Here is a 19273-nt window from a genome sequence, read left to right on the forward strand (position 1 = left end):
CAGGCCACCATTTAAATTTTATCTGCATTGCTCAAATTCATAAACAAATCATAAAGTTAGCCTCAACTGTTTGCAATAACTTACAAAATCTTAAAATCATGATCTAACATTTCCTCGCAAAATCAATTCAGTATGGTCAAAAGAGATCTAAAAGGTCCATAAGTTGCAAGAGAAGTACAAAGGGGGTCATTTACTAAAAACTTGTCCCAAAAAGGAGACAACCCGCGAAAATTTCACTAGAAAGAAGTGCTTCTATCTAATTCAGTTTGAACAAATGACATGTTCTTCGATACTTATATCATTTATTCACGATAAAAATAACTGACAGGATGAAAGAGATCAGCTGACCAACTTTCTTGATGAAGCTCAACACAAGCAATAGCGAAAGCCTGTTTAAAACACAACGGCACACCTGTTTTACAAGTATACTAAAGATCTATGACATTGGTCGATGCCTCATTACAACGAGGAGAAGATAGAACTGGAAAACTATATGAATAAATGAGGATGAAAATTTGATGCCAAATACAGAGATACAATAATAACAATGTAGAAAGTGTGTGTAACAAAAATGGTCCCCTTAGGATTTGTATATGCATACTGATCAATCTTTTTACCAACAATTTTGATGAACAAAAGCTGTCCAGGGAAAGGTCAAGCTGAATAAAGACCAATCGATGGTGCCACTTTGGTCCTATTAGGTATTAATTCAAATACGGCAACTCATCCTCTCTTGAAAATATCAGCATCGCCAGCAATCATCTAGTAATCATATCATAATCAAACAGTTGTCAGTCAAATCTTTGCATAATGCTGACTACAAGATATCTTGGCTACCTAGTAACGTCTATCCACGGTTTATCAGTACAACATGAAAGTTGAGCAAATACATAAAAAGAAATAAAGCAACTAGGATTTGTATCCAATTTCCTCCAACTATTATGGTATGTCTTGTGAGACGAGTAAAGATAGATATGTAGTTCACAGAAAATAAAAGTTGTTCACTAACAACAACTCAACAAGACACATATACTAAAATCCAAAATTAAGCATAAACTAGCAGGCTGATCAAAGTGGACACCTCGTTTGTTTTTATTAAGAATCAGATGTCTCAATCTGAATACACATATGAATTTGATACCAAATAAATAATACTGTTTTCTCAGCATCTGCATGTATAAAACTCGTCTTTATTTAAAAATTAGTATAATAAAAATAAAATACCAAATTAATCTATTACTATATCAACAAAATGATTTGAAAAATAAAATGACAATTGGTGGTGGTCGTGGTGATGGCCAACAATGGTGGTTGTGTGTGTCGAGGGGAGATGATGTTAGGTTGCTTGTCAATAGTAACTACTATATTGAAGTTCATAATAAGCTACGACAGCGAAAAACAATTCTTCCGTCATATGCAACACATACAAAGAGCATCAGAGTGTTACAGTTAAGAAGCTTACTAGGATTTCAAATGCAGATAATGTGGTATTGGAACATCAAGGATCATCATCTTGATCTTCCAATTCTTCAAGAATAACATACTTTGCAGCTGCATTTTGTGTTGAGGATCGTGATAATTCATTTTCACTTAGATTACCTTTCTGTAATTTGTCGTACCTGAAAAGCAGAAATGGGAAACAAATTTAACATCTACCAAAAACCATCTAACAATTCAAAACTTCTTTGGTCATATAGGCACAAACATCTTCTTGAGGATCACAAATACTTGTCTGGCTTATGATGCAACACGATTCGGGTTTCTGTAGACGTTAAGTGCAATAACTAATTCAGCAAGTGATAACAACAACAAAGCAGACCTAGCGGCTGAGGGGTCATACAAAAGTAAATACTCCAAGACTCCAATAAAAATCACCATCTTTCAAGTAACTATTTCCTTTTACAACTCCTTGCTCCACTATTTTTGCAGGAAGGAACATTTAATCTTAAAAAGAATTAAGGTTTAGGAGGGCGTCGGTAAGCATCCGTCACCATAGATATGACCCTAGAAGGAAGAGTGGTGTTGAAATATCAATAGCAATTCCAGTATCAAATTAATCAAAAAGAGAAAACATCCAACACGTAGCATTGGAAAAGCTCATCTTCACCAACAAACAAGTGAAATTATACCCAACAGATGTTGAAGAACTGAAATATATAATGAGGAAACATACTGCAGTCGATAGTTTACACAAAAGCTTTACACGAACTATGGTTGAGGAAATGACGAGATAAATAAGCATAGACATTCACGGTAGCTTATTAAAGAGAAAACTAATCTTTAAAAAACCTTAATCTAATCTTAACAGCAGTCGGGAGAAAATAATCACAAGATAACTTCTTGCGAAAATATGCAAGCTCAAAGACTTACTTGTACCAATTAAACAAACTGACACCAAGCATTATTGTCATGAGACCAACCCCTTTCATCCAGGTAAACTTATCATGGAAGTAAAACACAGCAACCTGAAAATGCCACAAACATAATTACCAATTTGTTTCAGAAACTAAAGCAACAATGGATTCCAAAAACCAGAGAAAATTTTCAACTGTGAAAACTGATTTTACATCAGTCTAACGCGATTGAAGATACACAGTGGCTTGATGTGAAGATATCTAGGAAAATGAAGTCTCTGAGCAATAAAAGCATTTGTAAGTGAAAAATTGCAGTTACATCCTACATAACCACTCAAGGATATAGGAAAGGAATTCCCAGGCTCTTTAATTAACAATCTTAATGTTTATCGAGAAGAAACAACTTGCAAATTCCATTGAGTAAACTGCTATCAGAGAACTGATGAAATGTGAATAAGTAAACCAGTTATTCAGCTACATTTACTTGTATGCTCTTTTTTCTTTGCTTAGTTAGTTACACTACTTTACTTGAGAAAGAGATAGATAACTTGGTTTTCAGCTTATACCACAATAGTGACAGCCTCCTTTACGACTCCAGCTATTGTCACTGTTACTGCACTGGTAACAGAGACAAGAATATATTCCGTCAACACCTGGAAGGAAAAAAAAAGGCAGAGAAAGAAAATTATTTGTACTACGCACATGGAAAGTATATCAAATTTGTTTATTTCTTCTAGATATTCTGATATTTTAGTAGACAACCGGTTTCTGCTGACTCAAAAGAACCAGTAAAAGAAATCCACCATTAGAATGTTGGATAATCAACAAATTGAACTGATTGATGTTGAGTTAGATACATCCATACCATAAAGAAAGCCAACATTCCACCAAAAAGCATCAGCAATGTACTTCTAGTTATGTGCCATGAGCTATCGAAGTAACTGCTGCTCCCAAACTCTTGCCATGGATCAAAAATGAGAGACAGCATAGCTGTTGAAACAGCCATTACTGGAGTAACATAGCTCATTAATGTGAGTGGATTTTTTAAACCTGAAATAACCAAAGACAATGTGTCATGTACAATGTTATGTACAAGCTACACAGTTAACATTTAAAAGGAGAAGTTTCACTAAATTAAATTCCAACTAGCTAGTTTTCTTATGAGGAAACATGCCTCTAGTCAGAAAGAAACACAAACCATATACTCCTTCTGTCCCAATTTGTGAAGGTATTTGACTGGGCACGAAGTTTAAGCATGAAAAAGATATTTTTGAAATTTGTGTTCTAAACAAGTCATGCATATTTGGAAGGTAAAAAGGAAGCTTAAAGTTAAATTGTTACTCAATATAGAAAGAAGTAGATTCTTTTCTTTCTGGGGCTGACTAAAAAGGAAAAAGTGTCACTTAAATTAACACAGGAGTAGTAGTTCGGGAATAGTGCAATTCAGAAGACGCCTTATAGCTTAGATGAGTGGGCAATTGCTCTTTGTAAACAGAGAGAGTACTCACTTTTATCTGGCTTAACATTTTAATAATCCCAATGTACTACTTATCCTTGTGCACAGTTCCCATAAGTGCAGAGAAAAGAGTAAGGACTTCTTGCATTCCTCGGAAAGGTGTGGATAGGGCATCAATAGACCAGTACATCAGTTGACTTTCTCACAAGCTTATGAAATGCTCATACTGGTAGGGGAACTGCAGATTAAAACATTTTTTCCTGAGAGGAAATTGGTTGCCTTGGACATAAAGATGGAGGAACTTTTAACAAAATAGCAAGTAGTACGGACGGAAGTCTTGGAACCGAGATAACTTGAACAACTCCTGCGGCAACACTAGCGGTCACCATGATTGACGCTCTTAATTTATTTCTTGTATAATCTGTTTGGACATTACACATTTCCAAAGAATATCAGCCAACTTTTTGCTCACTAGAGATTGAAGATTTTGTTAAGAGCTTGTAAGGCGAAATCAGCTAGCTCCACATGGAGTAATGTTAATTTTGGCCCAAAAAAAAAAAGTAGCTTCACAACAACATGCCCAATGTAATCCCACTGTGTGTACACAATCTTACCCCTACCTAGTGGAGGTCAAGAGGTTTCTGGTAGACCCTCGACTAGAAAAGGAGATACAGTAGTGAAGAGGCCAAATAAAGGAGAAGAGAACAGTAGCAACAACAAATAATAAGGTAACCAAAGCTTCATGCGCTCAAATTCAATGAAAGAAATGTGTTTCACCATGTCATCTTGAGGGGTCACCAGAAAGTTTTGCCAAGAAGAGTTGTCTGATCACTGCATAGTTAAGGTGTATATTTAGGTGTACACATGGCAGTTGGTGGCAAGTTTTAAGTGGTTAATATGAATCCCACCTGTAATATATGTTGCTTACCAGAACTAAATCTATCCAAACAAGAACTTGATTAACAGCAAATTGGACAGCAAAGGCTTAAAACAAAGTGTGACACAACAAAAATAATAAACAAAGTACTTTAAAAGGGAACCCACAACCAGGTAAAAATTGAAGAACTCAGTCACCCACATTCAATCATCCACCAACAGTATTAATTAAAAGAAATACTCTATGAATAAATCCATTTTCAGAGCTTTGAAGTTTACTATAATTTGCTGATAGTCCTTACCGTAGATTTCTTTCTTTATGACAGTTTTTTGTCAGCGCACACCCATTGGATGGAGTACAGGAGAATGAACACAAAATAGACAATGTGAGCATAAGTATGATGATGAAAATACTTAACAAAACAAATTCACTTTTAACAATTTCTGTGATCCTACCTGCAGAAGTATCTGAGTCATAGTCCAGCGGAACCCAGACATAACAGCAGCTAGCATAACAAAGATAAATCCCCAAAACTCAAACTCCGTTTCCTTTGCAACTGTATTATCAATCAACAGAGGTTAGATGTGCTTATTGAACACATATCTGATATACATACAACAGAAATTAGTAACAACAAAAGTTAGCTAAGCACTCAAAAAATTGGAAGATAACAAAATGGCCAAATGGACAGAGATAGTTCTTGAGAGAATAACACTAACCAATTCAACCTTTTCAAATAAATTCATTTATGCTGTGTGAGTTCTATTTTTCAGTTTTCTTTTATCTACATTCAATGGCTATGCTATTCATTAGTATGTCATGACATTTCTCTTAAATTATTCCTTTTTTTTATCAAGTTCTCTAAAATTATTCTTTTCATCTCCTTTTGTCGTAATAACAATGGTCTCCAGGCTAGCTGGCACGCATCTCGACTATTCCATCCGGCACCTGCTATCTCCTACCAACACAACTACCGAGTAACTCAGCCCTCCAAGGGATGCAGATACGAAGAAATCACAAAGTTTTTAGCTTCTGCTGCAATTTGAACCATGATCTCTAAGGTTTGCACCCATTTCACTGACCACTAGGCCACACTCTTAGGTGCAACTACACTCTCTCATCTCATTCGTTATGATTTTTTCTACTATTTGCATTAGTGCTTCTAGTAGTGTTCCTTTCAATTGATTTCACCCTTGCAGAATTATAAGGAACATTGTGAATGGTTTTAACCTATTTCTTCACTCTTACCTTGTGGAAACGCTAATTTCTTGCATATTGTACCTTTCCTTTCTTGTTCAACATGGTATCCATCTCAATTTTCTCATTCCAACTAGTATTTGTATGAATATTTGTATAAATTTTTTCTGCCGGGGGTCTATAGGAAACAGCCTCTCTACTTCTGCGGAGGTAGTGGTATGGACTGCGTACATCTTACCCTCCCCAGACCTCACTTTGTGGGAATACATTGGAACTGTTGTTGTTGTTGTTGTTATAGTTGAAAGGAGAATATGCCATGGAAAAAAAAAAAAAAAGTAAAGAGAACAGAAAATCAAATTATTAAGTATAAAATAGCAATTTTAGAAACTCGAATCCCAATTACTCTTTTTAATTTTAAGAAAGCAAAAACTTACAAGAAATATGATTTTTAAAGGCTACAGCTGAGAGCATGGGAGAAATGCATTTGAAATAAATAAAACTCATATCAAGTGCGGAGAATTTTGGGCCTGATGTTGGGTGTACTTATGCATTCTAGTGTCACCTTTCTAGTCTTTTTAGCCTTGTTTTGAGGATGATTTGTATGCTATATGGGTTAATATGGAGATGAATGTGTATTAAAGTGTTAAAGCATGTGTTTACAATGTTCAAAGTGAATTCCAAACAAGTTTGTACTTCAAAGAGTCATTTAGAGTGCAATCGTGGATACTCGTTTGACTAGCTTGAGCTAGGTGCTTGTCTAGTTGTTCTCGTTGGATTCTATTGCGTTTTATGTGTTCCAAATGGTCTAAATGTGTGATTATGAGTGGAATAACTTGTTGGTGATGTGCAAGGTTCAATTTGAGTAAGGTAAGAGTCAGAACATAAAGTTAACGATCAATGCGAATTAGCCTAGTTTTAGCTCTTGTTTGAATTCATCGTCATGGGTATTGTGTTGTGATTATCTTTAATTTGTGTGGTCTGATTGTGTAGGAAGCTTTGTGAGCTGAATATGATGATATTTTGATGTTCAAAAGGCAGGAAATCCATGGGAAATACACCACAGGTCAAGGGATGAAAGATTGCAGGATCAACACTTAACCAAAATTCGAGAGACAACTTCCAGAGAGCCAAGGCTATAAGCCCGCGATGCCCCACCTGGAGCGGGGCTATAGCCAAGGCGCAGCCTTGCCTGGAGCGGCGCTCAACCCAGGGCTCAGCCTCACCTAGAGCGGGGCTATAGCTAGGGCGGCGCCCCCTCTATTCCCATGCTTGCAAAAACGTGGAATTCAACTCCTACACTGACTTGGCTTACTCCTATACTATAAATACATGTTGTATCACGCTTTTACATATCTTTGGACATATTTTGGTGATCAAGGGGCTGCTGCAACTTCATCGTTAGGTTTCTATTATTTTAATTTAGTTCATTCATGTTTTTAGTCATTAATTACAATCTTGTGGTTACGATTATGACTATGCGTAGCTAAACACCCTCTTTCCGAGGTTGAAGCCAAGAACATGAGTACTATTGTTTTGAATTAAGTTCGTTTATAATTTGCTTATCATTATTGGTTGTGCGTTCATATTTGATTTAACTATTTTAAGGATTAGCTACCCTTAGAATACATCAATTGTCTACCTTTTGATCTCGGGAGAGGGAATAGGGGATAGAACATGGAGATGAACAAAGTACGGTTTATATTATTTTATGAAATAAGGACTGCAAATTTGTGTCTAGGACAGGAATGTACTTAGATGCCTTACTTGATTACTCGTAGGATGATAGCTTAAAGAACTTAAGTGGATTATTACATCCCCGCTCAACGATGTAGTTGTAAGGTTCAACTTAGGTAAAGGATTAGAGGTCGGGAGACCATGATCATGCAATTAACCCTACGAATTAACAACCAAGATAAGCAAGTTAACGAATGAAGTTCAATAACATAGTATGATTGTTCAAAGTGCTTTAACCCTGGGTTTTCTCCTATTGATTGTTCAAAGACTTTTATTTACGTATTGTTTACTTGCAATTACAAATTTCCAAACTCTTTTCGGTTACTCTCGCACTCAATTAATCTAAACTGTGAATTGGAATCAAATCGTTGTTGAATCAAGTCTCTGTGGGATCGATACTTGGCTTCTTGAAGGCCACTTTACTACTTGATAAGACCGCGTACACTTGCGTGTGCTCTTGGGCACTGTTAGGGCACATCCTTATTATATTTAAACATAAAATGATAATCATTTATAGATCATGACAGTTAAAACGGGAAGGAAACAAGTATAAAAGACATTTAGCCTCAAAGCACTACTTTCTATCAGTACATATATTAGAATTATCTATCAGACATTGTGCATTAAGAACAATGGCAGATAAATAGGGAGATTAATTAAAGTTAAGGAGCTAGTGGATGGCCCCGCTGGTTGCCCCAACCTGGGGATCCCAGGTTTGAGTTCCTATAACACTAGGGGCTTGTGGGAAGGACAACCTGCCTAGCATGTGCACAACTGATACATAAAATAAAAATATAAGAAACCACTACACAAGTGATATGCTAGTAAGTCTTCAGGATACCTGTTAATAATACCCCAATAGAAATAATCAACATGATCCCTAGCAGCTTCAAACTCGGAGACTCCAACCTTTCAAAAAGAGTTCCACGGTTAGAAACAAGGCAATAGACCAAATATATGCAAAATAAGAACTCATTTCTAAGAGATAGCAAATGAAATATTTCATGAGAGATGGATGATAAATTTAATCCTTCAAGGATCAAGGATGCAATGGATGGGAAAAAGGCCTTTTCTCTCAGCATCTTTACCCACTATAAAGGGATGGTTCTATCCAGCTTCCTCTAAGGTCATGAGATGACTGAGCTTTATTCATGGGAAAGTTGTTGGAAAAATATTCAATATCGACATGAACAAAAGGAGAACATAAGCAACTTATTGAATAAATTATTGTGTCATGGCAAACCAATGTCTTCAAAGAAATCTTGGCCTAACTAGGATGCAATCGTTTGAGGTCAGTCGTTCCCCAGGGTTCCACAACACTCATAAATAAATGCACTCATGGTTGGAAGTTTGGAGTTTGCACGAGAAAGAATTTGGAAGGCGGTGTTATTTCATGAAAGTCTTCTTAACAGACTTGTATAGCTCTTCCGCGGAATCAGAATTTATTGGTCTTGAGTTGGAAGGGGAAGAGGTCAAGTGGTTGAGACACATATTGGGGGGAAAACAGACTTCACTAGTTTCTCTACATTTTGACTCTTGGAGGCAACTGATATTACCAAGAATAGTGTGTACAAGGGAAAAGGAAAAACGTTCGCATCACACATGGTGTTATTTTCATGGCATATGTTAGGTCCAAAGAAATTTGGCGGATCATTTAACTCAAAGTTTGGCAATGAGAATGATTTTTGACACATCGAGGAGGATGAGGTAGTATGGTGGATACCCATTTGTGGTCAAACAAAGCCATATGAGCCTCCAATATGTACTATTTCTTATCCCTATGACATGGGGTAGTGTTTTGCAAGGTTGAGCTTATTTTGCTCTCAATGATTTCACAGCCTTACAGTGGTCTATGCTAAGATAGACTTAATGGAATCACCTATGTGAGTATAAGGGTTTAGTAGCTTTTTATGAAAGACTGAGCCATCTTCCTAGAGCGCTTATGCAACTCAAGGTGTGTGCTTGACCGCTGTGAGAAATATAGGAGAAAAATATTATTGAATTATCGTGTCTACATTATTACATTGAGACTCTATTTATAGACACTACATTCCAATCCTTTTCCAAATAGGTCACTGCATTACAATCCTTTTCCAAGTAGGATTCTATATACTATTCCTATTCCTACTCACTCATATTCTAACTACCACAAAAGCACTTTGTTAGTATCTCGGGGTTTGCATAATATGTTTTGGTGGGGGTATCAACTAAAGTCTGTCCAGCTCAAGAGTACTTCACTTTGTGGACATGGTTATTCCTCACTTCACTAATATTGGCAGTTAAGTATAAAAATCCTTCCTTTGTCCATTCGCATTAGTAGGGGATTGTTGGTATTAACTCTTTGTTGGTAATGCAAAGTCAGAGAATTCTTTTGAAGGTTCCTTTTTCCACTTCTGTCTTATGTGAAAGAAAAAAAGATCCAAATAGATGGATTAAAATCATTTTGAGTTTCTTCATATACAAAGTTCTTCCTTTATGGGATTAGTTAAGTTTCCTCCATACTTGTTGAGTTGAAACTTGGTAACCACACACGAGAATCGCCACCACCACCCGACCAGTTGGGCTAAGGCTCATCATGCAAGTAGTGCACCTTTTTAGCTGGGCTTTACTTTTTCCTGACCGTTTTCAGTACTGTGTAAAAGCTCCTTGAATAATTTCTGTAACAAGTTCTTAAATATATTCTGTGACAGCAGTTAAATTTACGTAACAGCTTTACAGATTAATTTCTGTAACTGTTACAGAAAATCCTTTGTACAACAACTTCAGCGGCTTGGCCTATACAAGCAACCCTCTTTGTGAATTATCAGATATGAAAAAATTCTCTCATTCTCTCAAAGTTGTTCTTCTCAATTCTATATTGGAAAATTGTGTTTCTGCAAAATCCAAACTTCCAGTCTCGAGTGCACATGTTTGGGAGTGTTGTGGAACTTTGAGGAGCAACTGGACTCAAACAATTTGCACCCTAGTCTCAACGAAATCACTTTTAAAGGCAGGGCCTTTCCGTGACACAGTATTTTATTCAAGGAGTTGTTATAGAAATTATTTAAGGGCTGTTACAGGAATTTATTGTGGAGCTGTCACAAAATGTTGACAATGGTCAGAAAAAAATAAAGTCAGGTTAAGAGAGTGCACCAAACCGTGCATGAGCACCAGCCAGAATGGCGGCAGCATGCGTGTGGTTGCCAAGTTTCAATTCAACAAACATGGAGGAAACTTAACTAATCCCATAAAGGAATAAGTTTGTATAAAAGAAGTCAAAATGGCTTTAATCTTTCTATGTGGGACTTTTGTCTTCTCACATAAGCCAGAAGTGAAAAAGGAGACCCACAAAAAAATCTGATTCTAGATGAACAATTAAATAAGGGTAATCTTTCTTAGAGCCTGGCTCAGTGAATGACAGATGTCAGGATACGCACAAAAGAGGGTTAGTCCACACAATTGCAGCATGATATATCTCCTGCTTCTACTAAGGTCAAGTCTTCCCAACCTTCACTCATAACAAGGCAAGATATTAGGACAGCGACAACATAAGCAACACTTGAACCACACCATTCCATGAGATACAATGATTCTCTTCTGAATGTCATCATCTCTTGCATCATGTGACAAATTTTGTTGTTGAGGAATGCATATTTGCCTTGCATGTCCTCTCTTTACCAGGTCTCTCATTTTCAATCTCAACACACACCCTTGTAGATCTACTCGAACCAAAACTCGATTTTGAATTTATGAAACCAATAATGAACTAACTTTTGGGGGCTCTGATCCTTTCTTTTTCTGCTTTGGGGTTGGACATCCGTTTTTGTTGAATTAACATCTTCCATACAAGTAAAAGTTAGTTACTCGTAACACAAGCAAGCTACTTCACAACACAATTGAAGTTCTATAATGTAGAGGTTCGCACACACTAAATTTGAAGTAACATTCCACAGGGGCAGGAAAAGAGAAAGAGAGGAAACAAAGGAGATTGCATGACTATCTGACATAAGCAGGACTGCCTGGAACCCATGAATGACCGAGATCTTGAAGGCTTTGAATTAGTCAAGCCGAAGTCAAAGATGCTACCTCCTCTAGACTAATTTATACAACTCAAGATGTCTTTTTTCTTTAACTCAAGATGTCATTTTCTTGCCAGGTAGAAATATTTCTTTAGTTTCAAAAAGAAATATATCATTCATTCCCTAGGAGATCTAATAGCAAAGAGAGCAATTTCGTTTACCCTCATTTCAACATTTCAAAACATCACATTTTACAATTTTGATCCATTTTCTCCATGGAAATGTTATATTTCTACCTGGACAAGAAAAGGTCGACGAAAAGATTGAAGAGTCCTTATATGCCAAAAAAGCTACTCCCTCCATTACATATATGGCAGTATTTGAGGCACAGAGTTTAAAAAAGAAGACTTCTGGCACATACCAGAATTACCCAAAGAAATTGTCTTAAGCATGTCATAACATTTCTATGGCTATAACAGCATGTAGTTGTGGGTAATTGAAAAATTTACAGTTAAAGAGCTTTGAAATATAGAAAATGTGTCATTCTTTCAAAGCAGACTAGGAAGAAAAGACTGTAAAATAAGACATATTGAGTAGTTGTTATTCACATTGATGAATAATATCAACAGGACAAGCGTCTACATCACATTGTAAAGATTCGATGAGAAATAGAGCAATTATTAAAAGCAGTACCTGAAAGCAAAAGCGAAGAGTAGGAGAAAGATCGGTGCTGCAGATTTGCACTGCAATGTTAAACGTATGTTTGGGAGTCAAGAACTTATGGAGAAAAATGAAGGAAACCAAAGGATTATTCTTTTTTACAAGTAAAACTAGAAGACTGGTTCACTCACTTTCCCTTCCAAGTCTTTGAAAACTATTGCTATAGGATTGCATTTTCACAAATTCGTGTTTCAAATTTCAGGAGGCGTAAGTGAAATTTTTACAGAGCTAAAGGAATGTTGGATTGTGTGAATCCTTTAAATGTTGCCCAGTGACTCAATTTTCTTAATAAATCTGTTAACCATCACATTGATTGGTACTTTAAAATTTACAGGGAGCACGAATACACACCATAGTAGCAAATGTCACTGATATGAAAACAAGGGATGCATTGCTGAGGTTGACATCCATGGCCGTACTGAGAGCTGTGGGTACAACTGTGAAAGGCAAAGGCCATCTGTAGCATTAGTGTTCAGAAAAGTTAATAAAAATTAACAGGAAACTACTGGAGGCCAATACCTATATGTAATGCTCTAGACTTCACAAAACAGATGCAAACAAAAGGCATAAGATTAAATGCCTCAAATAAACTAAGAACAAGAAGAGTAACTTCAAGTAGAAGAGACAAATTGAGCATTACTAGTCATTCGTCATTGTACAGATCTCAGCACTCATTTCTGTTGTTTTTACAACTACAATTCAAAAAAGAAAGGTGTCAGGTTGTGCTAAGTGTTACTAGTCATTCGTCATTGCACAGATCTCAGCACTCAATTCTATTGTTTTTACAACTACAATTCAAAAAGGAAAGGTGTGGGGTTGTGCTAAGTGTTGCTAGTTAAAACCCTAAGTGAAAAATGCGTACCAACTGGGAACTTAGAACTGTGCAAGGATCATTTTAGCGAAAGGTAACAGAACTATGCAAGGATCATGCAGTTTGTCTTCCCGACAGGTAACCCTACAGGCAAACTATACAAGAAAAAAGTAATATATTCATATAGTAGAAGACTATGAACAATCTGTTGAAAATCCATAATAATGCATGAAATAAATATAACCTGTATCTGAGTATAGCTTAAAGAAAAAGGATACGACAATCATAGTTACCTCTCAAAAAATAATCTCTCCAACTCATCATTACAGTAGGCTGAAATTTTCGGGACCAGAACCAGGTAATGCCTTTTGACAAAACGGCTTGCATTGCAAAGTGAAATGTATTCATCAGTAAAGGAGCAGGGAATCTCCCTAGATGATCCCCTAGAAGAGTTTTATTATACCTGGACCAAGTGTATGCATGATAAGAACCAACGATTTCAAACTTTCATACAGTTGACAGGAAACAAATCACTTACTCCCTCCGTTTCAATTTGTTTGTCCTACCTTCCTTTTTAGTCTATTTCAAAAAGAATGTCTCTATCTAATTTGGCAACTATTTTTTAATCCCGACATCTCACATGGCATGTAAAAGAGCACAAAATTAAAGGGCATTTTGATACATTTTACATGTCTCCAGCTTAAGATCACAAGATTCAAAAGTTTCATTTATTTCTCAAACTCTGTGCCCAGAAAGGGAGCCTTGGAGTAACTGGTAAAGTTGCTGCCATGTGACCAGGAGGTCATGGGTTCAAGCCTTGGAAACAGCCTCCGGCAGAAATGCAAGGTAAGGCTGCGTACGATACACCCTTGTGGTGGGGCCCTTCCCCGGACACCGCGCATAGCGGTAGCTTTAGTGCACCGGGCTGCCCTTTTTAAACTCTATGCCCAGTCAAAATAAGAACAAACAAATTGAAACGGAGGGAGCAGTAAAATAATAAACTCATGACCAAGTAGACTTACAATGTCAAGAATGTACTGAATGTGTACCATACAAGAATTAAGAACAGTGTCTTCAGTACATCAGCAACAGAAACAACATTTTTTGAAATTGTTTGTGGTGCATCACGGTGGTCTAGATAAGGGGATCCTTCCCGGCCAACATTTGAATATCTTTGATTACTTGTAGCACCGTTCTCCACATCAAAGGGAACATATCTATCTTTTCCATTCCCAGTAGATGCAACAGCCAAATCACCACCACCCTTCATCTTCTGCTTAAAGTTATAATTTTGTGTATCTACTACGTCTACAGATCCATTTCCAATACCGTTTTGATTGACCAATGGCAGTTCGAAGTCAAAGTCGTCAGTGAGTGTACGAGCATTCCCTAGTTGAGCCGAATGGATGGTGTCATTAACATCACACCAGCCCGAGAAAGAAGGCGCCCTCCGAAAACTGTCACTTGTACTCTCCTCAACCTTCTCAATAGTCAATTCACTCTCTATCATCTCCTTTCTCCTCCACAATCAAAGCCATCTATCTCCCATTGACAACCAAGCGAATCCACCCAGTCGTCTATGTAACACTATATTTTCCAGTTAACTTGACCAGACTAACTGTAGTGAACCTTTTAGAATTTCAAACTAACACTATTATACAAACACACCTAAGAGATTGAAATCAGCACTGAGCTTCCCCAGTGGGCAAAATAAGTTCAACAATCTGCATTAAAGCAACTTGAGATCAACTCAAATCCCAATACAAGAATTAATGAAATCTCCCAAAATCTCACATAAAGAAACAGTAAAAATCACAACTTTGAATCATATTTTCAAGAAAAAGGGGAAAAAGAAAGAACCCCATTTCTATTGCAGGTCTATAGATTTGAAGAGAAAACAAAAAGAAAATTTGAATCAATAAGGGGAAATGGTATTGAAGAATCAACAAAGCAACTAGTAAAAGCAGTGAGAAAAGAAAGACTACGACTGAGCTAAGCTTCATTTGTGGGCAAAATAAGTTCAACAATCTGCATTAAATCAACTTGAAATTTAACTCAAATCTCTTAAAATCTCACAAAAAAAATGGTAAAAATCACAACTTTGAATCAAATTTTCTAGGAAAGGGGAAAAACAAGAACCCCATTTCTATTGCAAGACTACAGATTCATAAAAACCGCAAAAGAAAGTAGAATCAGGAAGAGTAAATGCTATAGAAGAATCAAGAAAGCAACTAGTAAAGCATTGAGAAAAGATAGACTAGAACAGAACTGAGCTTCACTGGTGAGTAAAATAAAAGTTCAACAATCTGCATTAAAGCAACTTGAGATTTAAATCAAATTCCAAAACAAGAATTAAGGGAATCTCCTTTTTTCTCACTCCACCCTCCATGAGGATCAATAGCGTTCCCACTTACCCTCCCATGTCACTCGAACCCTCAACCCACCAGTCCATGGTGGAGGTGATCAACCACTTGAGCTCCTCACTTGTGTCCCAAAATCTCAAAGAAACAGTAAAAATCACAACTTCGATTCCAATCCAATCAAATTTTCAAGAAAGGGAAAACCAAAGAACCCCATTTCTAATGCAAGTCTATAGATCCAAAAAAAAAAAAGAGTTGAATTAAGAACGGTAAATGCTATTGAAGAATCAGGAAAGCAACTAGTAAAATGTAGTAGCAATAATTAAGGCAAAAAAAGGAAGACTAAAACTGACTTGAGCTCTATTTGAGTTACTCCTAATAGATTCAAATTGTGTCGAAGTAAAGTACAAAAAAAAGCACACAATAACAGAAATAGCAGATAATTACATAACAGAAAGTACAACAAAACAATACACTAATCGAAGTACAAGAAACAATGGATAGTAGCAGATCGAACGACTTCAATTTTCAAGAAAAGGGAAAAAAAAAAAAAAAAGAACCCCATTTCGATTGCAAGTCTATAGATTCAAAAAAAAATAAAAACAAATAAATACCACTGAAGAATCAAGAAAACAACTAGTAAAAGCATTGAAAAAAAATAAACTAAGACTGAACTGAACTCTTTTGAGTAAATAGATTCAAATTGTGTAGAAGTAAACACTAATTGTGGTTAAAAAAAACAACAGACAGTAATAGATATCAAATGAATTATCAAGAAAAGGAGGGAAAAAAACAAAAGAACCCCATTTCCATTACAAGTCTATAGATTCAAAAAAAAAAAAAAAAAACAAAGCTAAATCAAGGAGAGTAAATGCTATTGAAGAATCAAGAAATCAAATAGTAAAAGCATTACAGGATTTAAAAAAAAAAAAAAAAAACTAAAACTGACCTTAGCTTGTTTGAGTTAATAGATTCAAATGGCGTGTATAAGTATAAGAGAAGTGCTCTGATCTGAGATTTTCTTTAAGTTGAAGATAAAAAAAAGCGTTTGGCTTAAGGGGGGTTTTAGTTTAGTGTTGTTGGCTGTTACGTTAGGTAAAATTGAAGGATAATCAACTACCGCCCACACTTCACATTGCTTCGTTTTCTTTTTTCACTTCAATATAAGCTGAAAAATGTCTTTTAATAGTAATTTTTAATACTCTTCAATTGGTTTATTTTATTTCCTATTTAGTCCGTTTAAAAAAAATATTCACAAAATTAAAGAGCATCTAATTATATTTTGCATATTTTCTTTATTTTGTTTTACTTTATATATATAAAATGTTTTATTTACTTATGCATTGTAGCAAATCAAAAGTGTTATTATTTTTTTGGTCAAACCCATTGATAGGATCTCAAACTTGTTCCGAAAATTTACTTAAGCCCCTAAACTAAGGTTTGTACCTATTAGACCCCTAACCCCCAAATTTTATTCCAATTGGGCATTTTTTTCCCAATCAGCTAAAGGCTCAAGTGTGCGTTGAACAAACGCGCTGACGTGGCAAAAACGACCAATTGGAAGCTGACACATGGCATTGTAGGTCCAATATATTAAAAATAATTATAAAAATATTTAAAAATAAAAATAAAAAATGATTATTAAAAAGAAATTATAAAATTTTAAAAAAAACAAATTATTAAAAATAATTATAAAATTATTTAAAAAATAAAATAAAATTATAAAAAAATTAAAAAATGACATTGAGGATCCAAATTATTACAAAATAATTATAAAATTATTTTAAAAATAAAAATAAAAACTAATTATTCAAAAGAAATTATAAAATTTTAAAAAATAAAAATAAAATTGCATTGAGGATCGGAATTATTAAAAAATAATTATAAAATTATTTAAAAATAACAATAAAAAACTGATTATTAAAAAGAAATTTAAAAAAAAGAAAAGAAAAAAAAACACCCCCACCCACGCAGTCCTTCTTCACACACACCCCTCCCCCATCGTCTTCACGCATGTAAGACCCCGTAAAAATCATAAGTCTAAAAATCCAGCTCATTAGGCTTTATAAGCTCCAAGACATAGAAAATTTTGCTTAGTGTTCAACACTTAGTCTCATTTTAGACCTCCAAACTTTGAGGATTTATTTGACGATCTTTTCGACCTTCGATTTTTTATTTTCAAGTTGCGTTGCGATGGGGCAAGGTCGTAGTACATCCCGGGTAAGTTTTAAAACTTTTTGGATAGTGTAAGGGCACGTTTGGGTGCCCAAAATAGTAGCAAAAGGCGATAGGCCCGCGTCGCCAAGGCTAGAGCACCGCTCTAAGCAGGGCGTCGCCCTGGGTTGAGCATCGCTATTGCAAGGCATCACCCGGGGTAGTCCCCCGGGCTAGGCAAGGCGTCGCCCTGCGGATCGCCCTAGGCCAAAAACCTGCATTCCACCTCCGTGTTTTAAAGGGAATTTTGGTCCTTTTCCACCCATATATAAGCTCCCAAACACGGGTTTCAACCCCAACTGAAGCAAAATATACTTTTTTTCATCAATTTCTCTCAAGAACAAGGGTTTCAATTTAAAGAGCCAAATCCAAGAGATTTCACCGTAGATCGTTAAGAAACTTTCGTCTAAGGTATGCGTGTGTTGATTTATGGATTCCTTTCATCCATAAAGCTCAAGAACACTTTTTTAAATTATGAACCATGCTATTTGTTATGGGTTGATTATGTTTGTGTGATTGTTGTTATAAAACTCCCAAGTTAGAATCTTTATGTGAGGTTCATGATACCATGATATTATGTGAATGGAAACTTGTGAAATTGGATTGAATTGTGGTGTTTTGATTCATTAATTGATAGCGACACCTATGCCCTAGTTTGTGCATGCAAGGTGTTTGATAAGATGCTTAAAAGAATAGAATCCATGCAAACTAGCTAGAATTTGATCTAAATGTCAAATGTATGATATTCTTTTATATTCAAAAGGATTTCATAGTATTGTCGTGCAATACATATGTTGATAGGATGACATGATATTAGAATATAAAATTATGAATTCGATTATATGCCTCCTCATCATGAACAAGAATATAACAATCATGTGTAGTATGAAATCCCCTACTTTTGGCATTATGAATTGTGAACTTTGTTCCTATGATCAAGAAGTATCATGTGGTGTCAGTTTCCTTCCATCGAGTCCTAGGGTACTTGTACCCGAAACATTAGCTGTGTGCCTGGAGCCATGTCATGTTTTCACAATACTCTCAGTCAAGCTATGAATCCTTAGACTTCAGACAGTCGTATGACTCAGGAAATTTCCTTAATCTCATAAACTCAGTCAGTTGTCAGATATCAGTAGTATTTTATTAGTCAACAGAATTCAGTAACTTAGTCCATGTTCAGTGTCTATTCAGATGGGAGTAGGAATTAGCACCGAGTGAACCCAAGGATGGGAACTCACCTGTTATATGAAGGTGTGATTCTTAGAAGCAATCCTTGCGTTCCAGAACTATATAGCCAGCATAGGTTGAGACATCGTAACTTCCTATATGATAGTAGATGAGGTGGCTTAACCTGTTATATGATGGTTCCCACCATTCTCATTAGAGTTACCTATTATATGAGGGTTACTCACATGTTGTCCTTATTAGTGGCGCGGTATTAACACCCTTTCAATCAGGGCATAGATTGGACCCCAGCTCAGCTCTTATAGTACATTTGCGACATATCGATTAGATAACTACTTCCCACAGTTTCATATTACAGAATCAGGGT

The 19273-nt window shown here is 35.9% G+C and overlaps 1 protein-coding gene across 2 annotated transcripts; it reads right to left on the reverse strand.

The window, feature by feature from the left end:
• Positions 1-379: 379 nt before the first annotated feature.
• LOC107878459 (probable sugar phosphate/phosphate translocator At1g06470) lies at positions 380-16667 on the reverse strand. Of its 2 annotated transcripts, XM_016725455.2 has the most exons (14): positions 16457-16660; positions 15562-15737; positions 14170-14871; positions 13441-13610; positions 12688-12773; positions 12310-12359; positions 8460-8527; positions 5143-5243; positions 4989-5001; positions 3220-3404; positions 2921-3007; positions 2371-2465; positions 1463-1619; positions 380-762 (listed from the first exon to the last, which is right to left on the reverse strand). In XM_016725455.2, the coding sequence occupies exons 3-13, from the start codon at positions 14655-14657 to the stop codon at positions 1499-1501; spliced, it is 1464 nt and encodes a 487-aa protein (XP_016580941.1). In that variant the 5' UTR covers positions 14658-14871; positions 15562-15737; positions 16457-16660; the 3' UTR covers positions 380-762; positions 1463-1498. The 2 variants fall into 2 exon arrangements, with proteins under 2 accessions (XP_016580941.1, XP_016580940.1); XM_016725454.2 differs by lacking the exon at positions 15562-15737 and having other exon boundaries at positions 16457-16667.
• Positions 16668-19273: the final 2606 nt, after the last annotated feature.

The sequence above is a fragment of the Capsicum annuum genome, chromosome 7 (genome assembly GCF_002878395.1).
Source record: "Capsicum annuum cultivar UCD-10X-F1 chromosome 7, UCD10Xv1.1, whole genome shotgun sequence".
NCBI lineage: Eukaryota > Viridiplantae > Streptophyta > Magnoliopsida > Solanales > Solanaceae > Capsicum > Capsicum annuum.

What these genes read in the sequence shown, in the direction of transcription:
- LOC107878459 (XM_016725454.2), bottom strand. Translation starts at nt 14,657, where the DNA reads ATGATAGAGAGTGAATTGACTATTGAGAAGGTTGAGGAGAGTACAAGT. An exon ending in TTCAGTACATTCTTGACATT is followed by an intron (nt 13,611 to 14,169) that starts GTAAGTCTACTT and finishes CACTTGGTCCAG; the next exon opens with GTATAATAAAACTCTTCTAG. An exon ending in GAGAGATTATTTTTTGAGAG is followed by an intron (nt 12,774 to 13,440) that starts GTAACTATGATT and finishes TGCCTTTCACAG; the next exon opens with TTGTACCCACAGCTCTCAGT.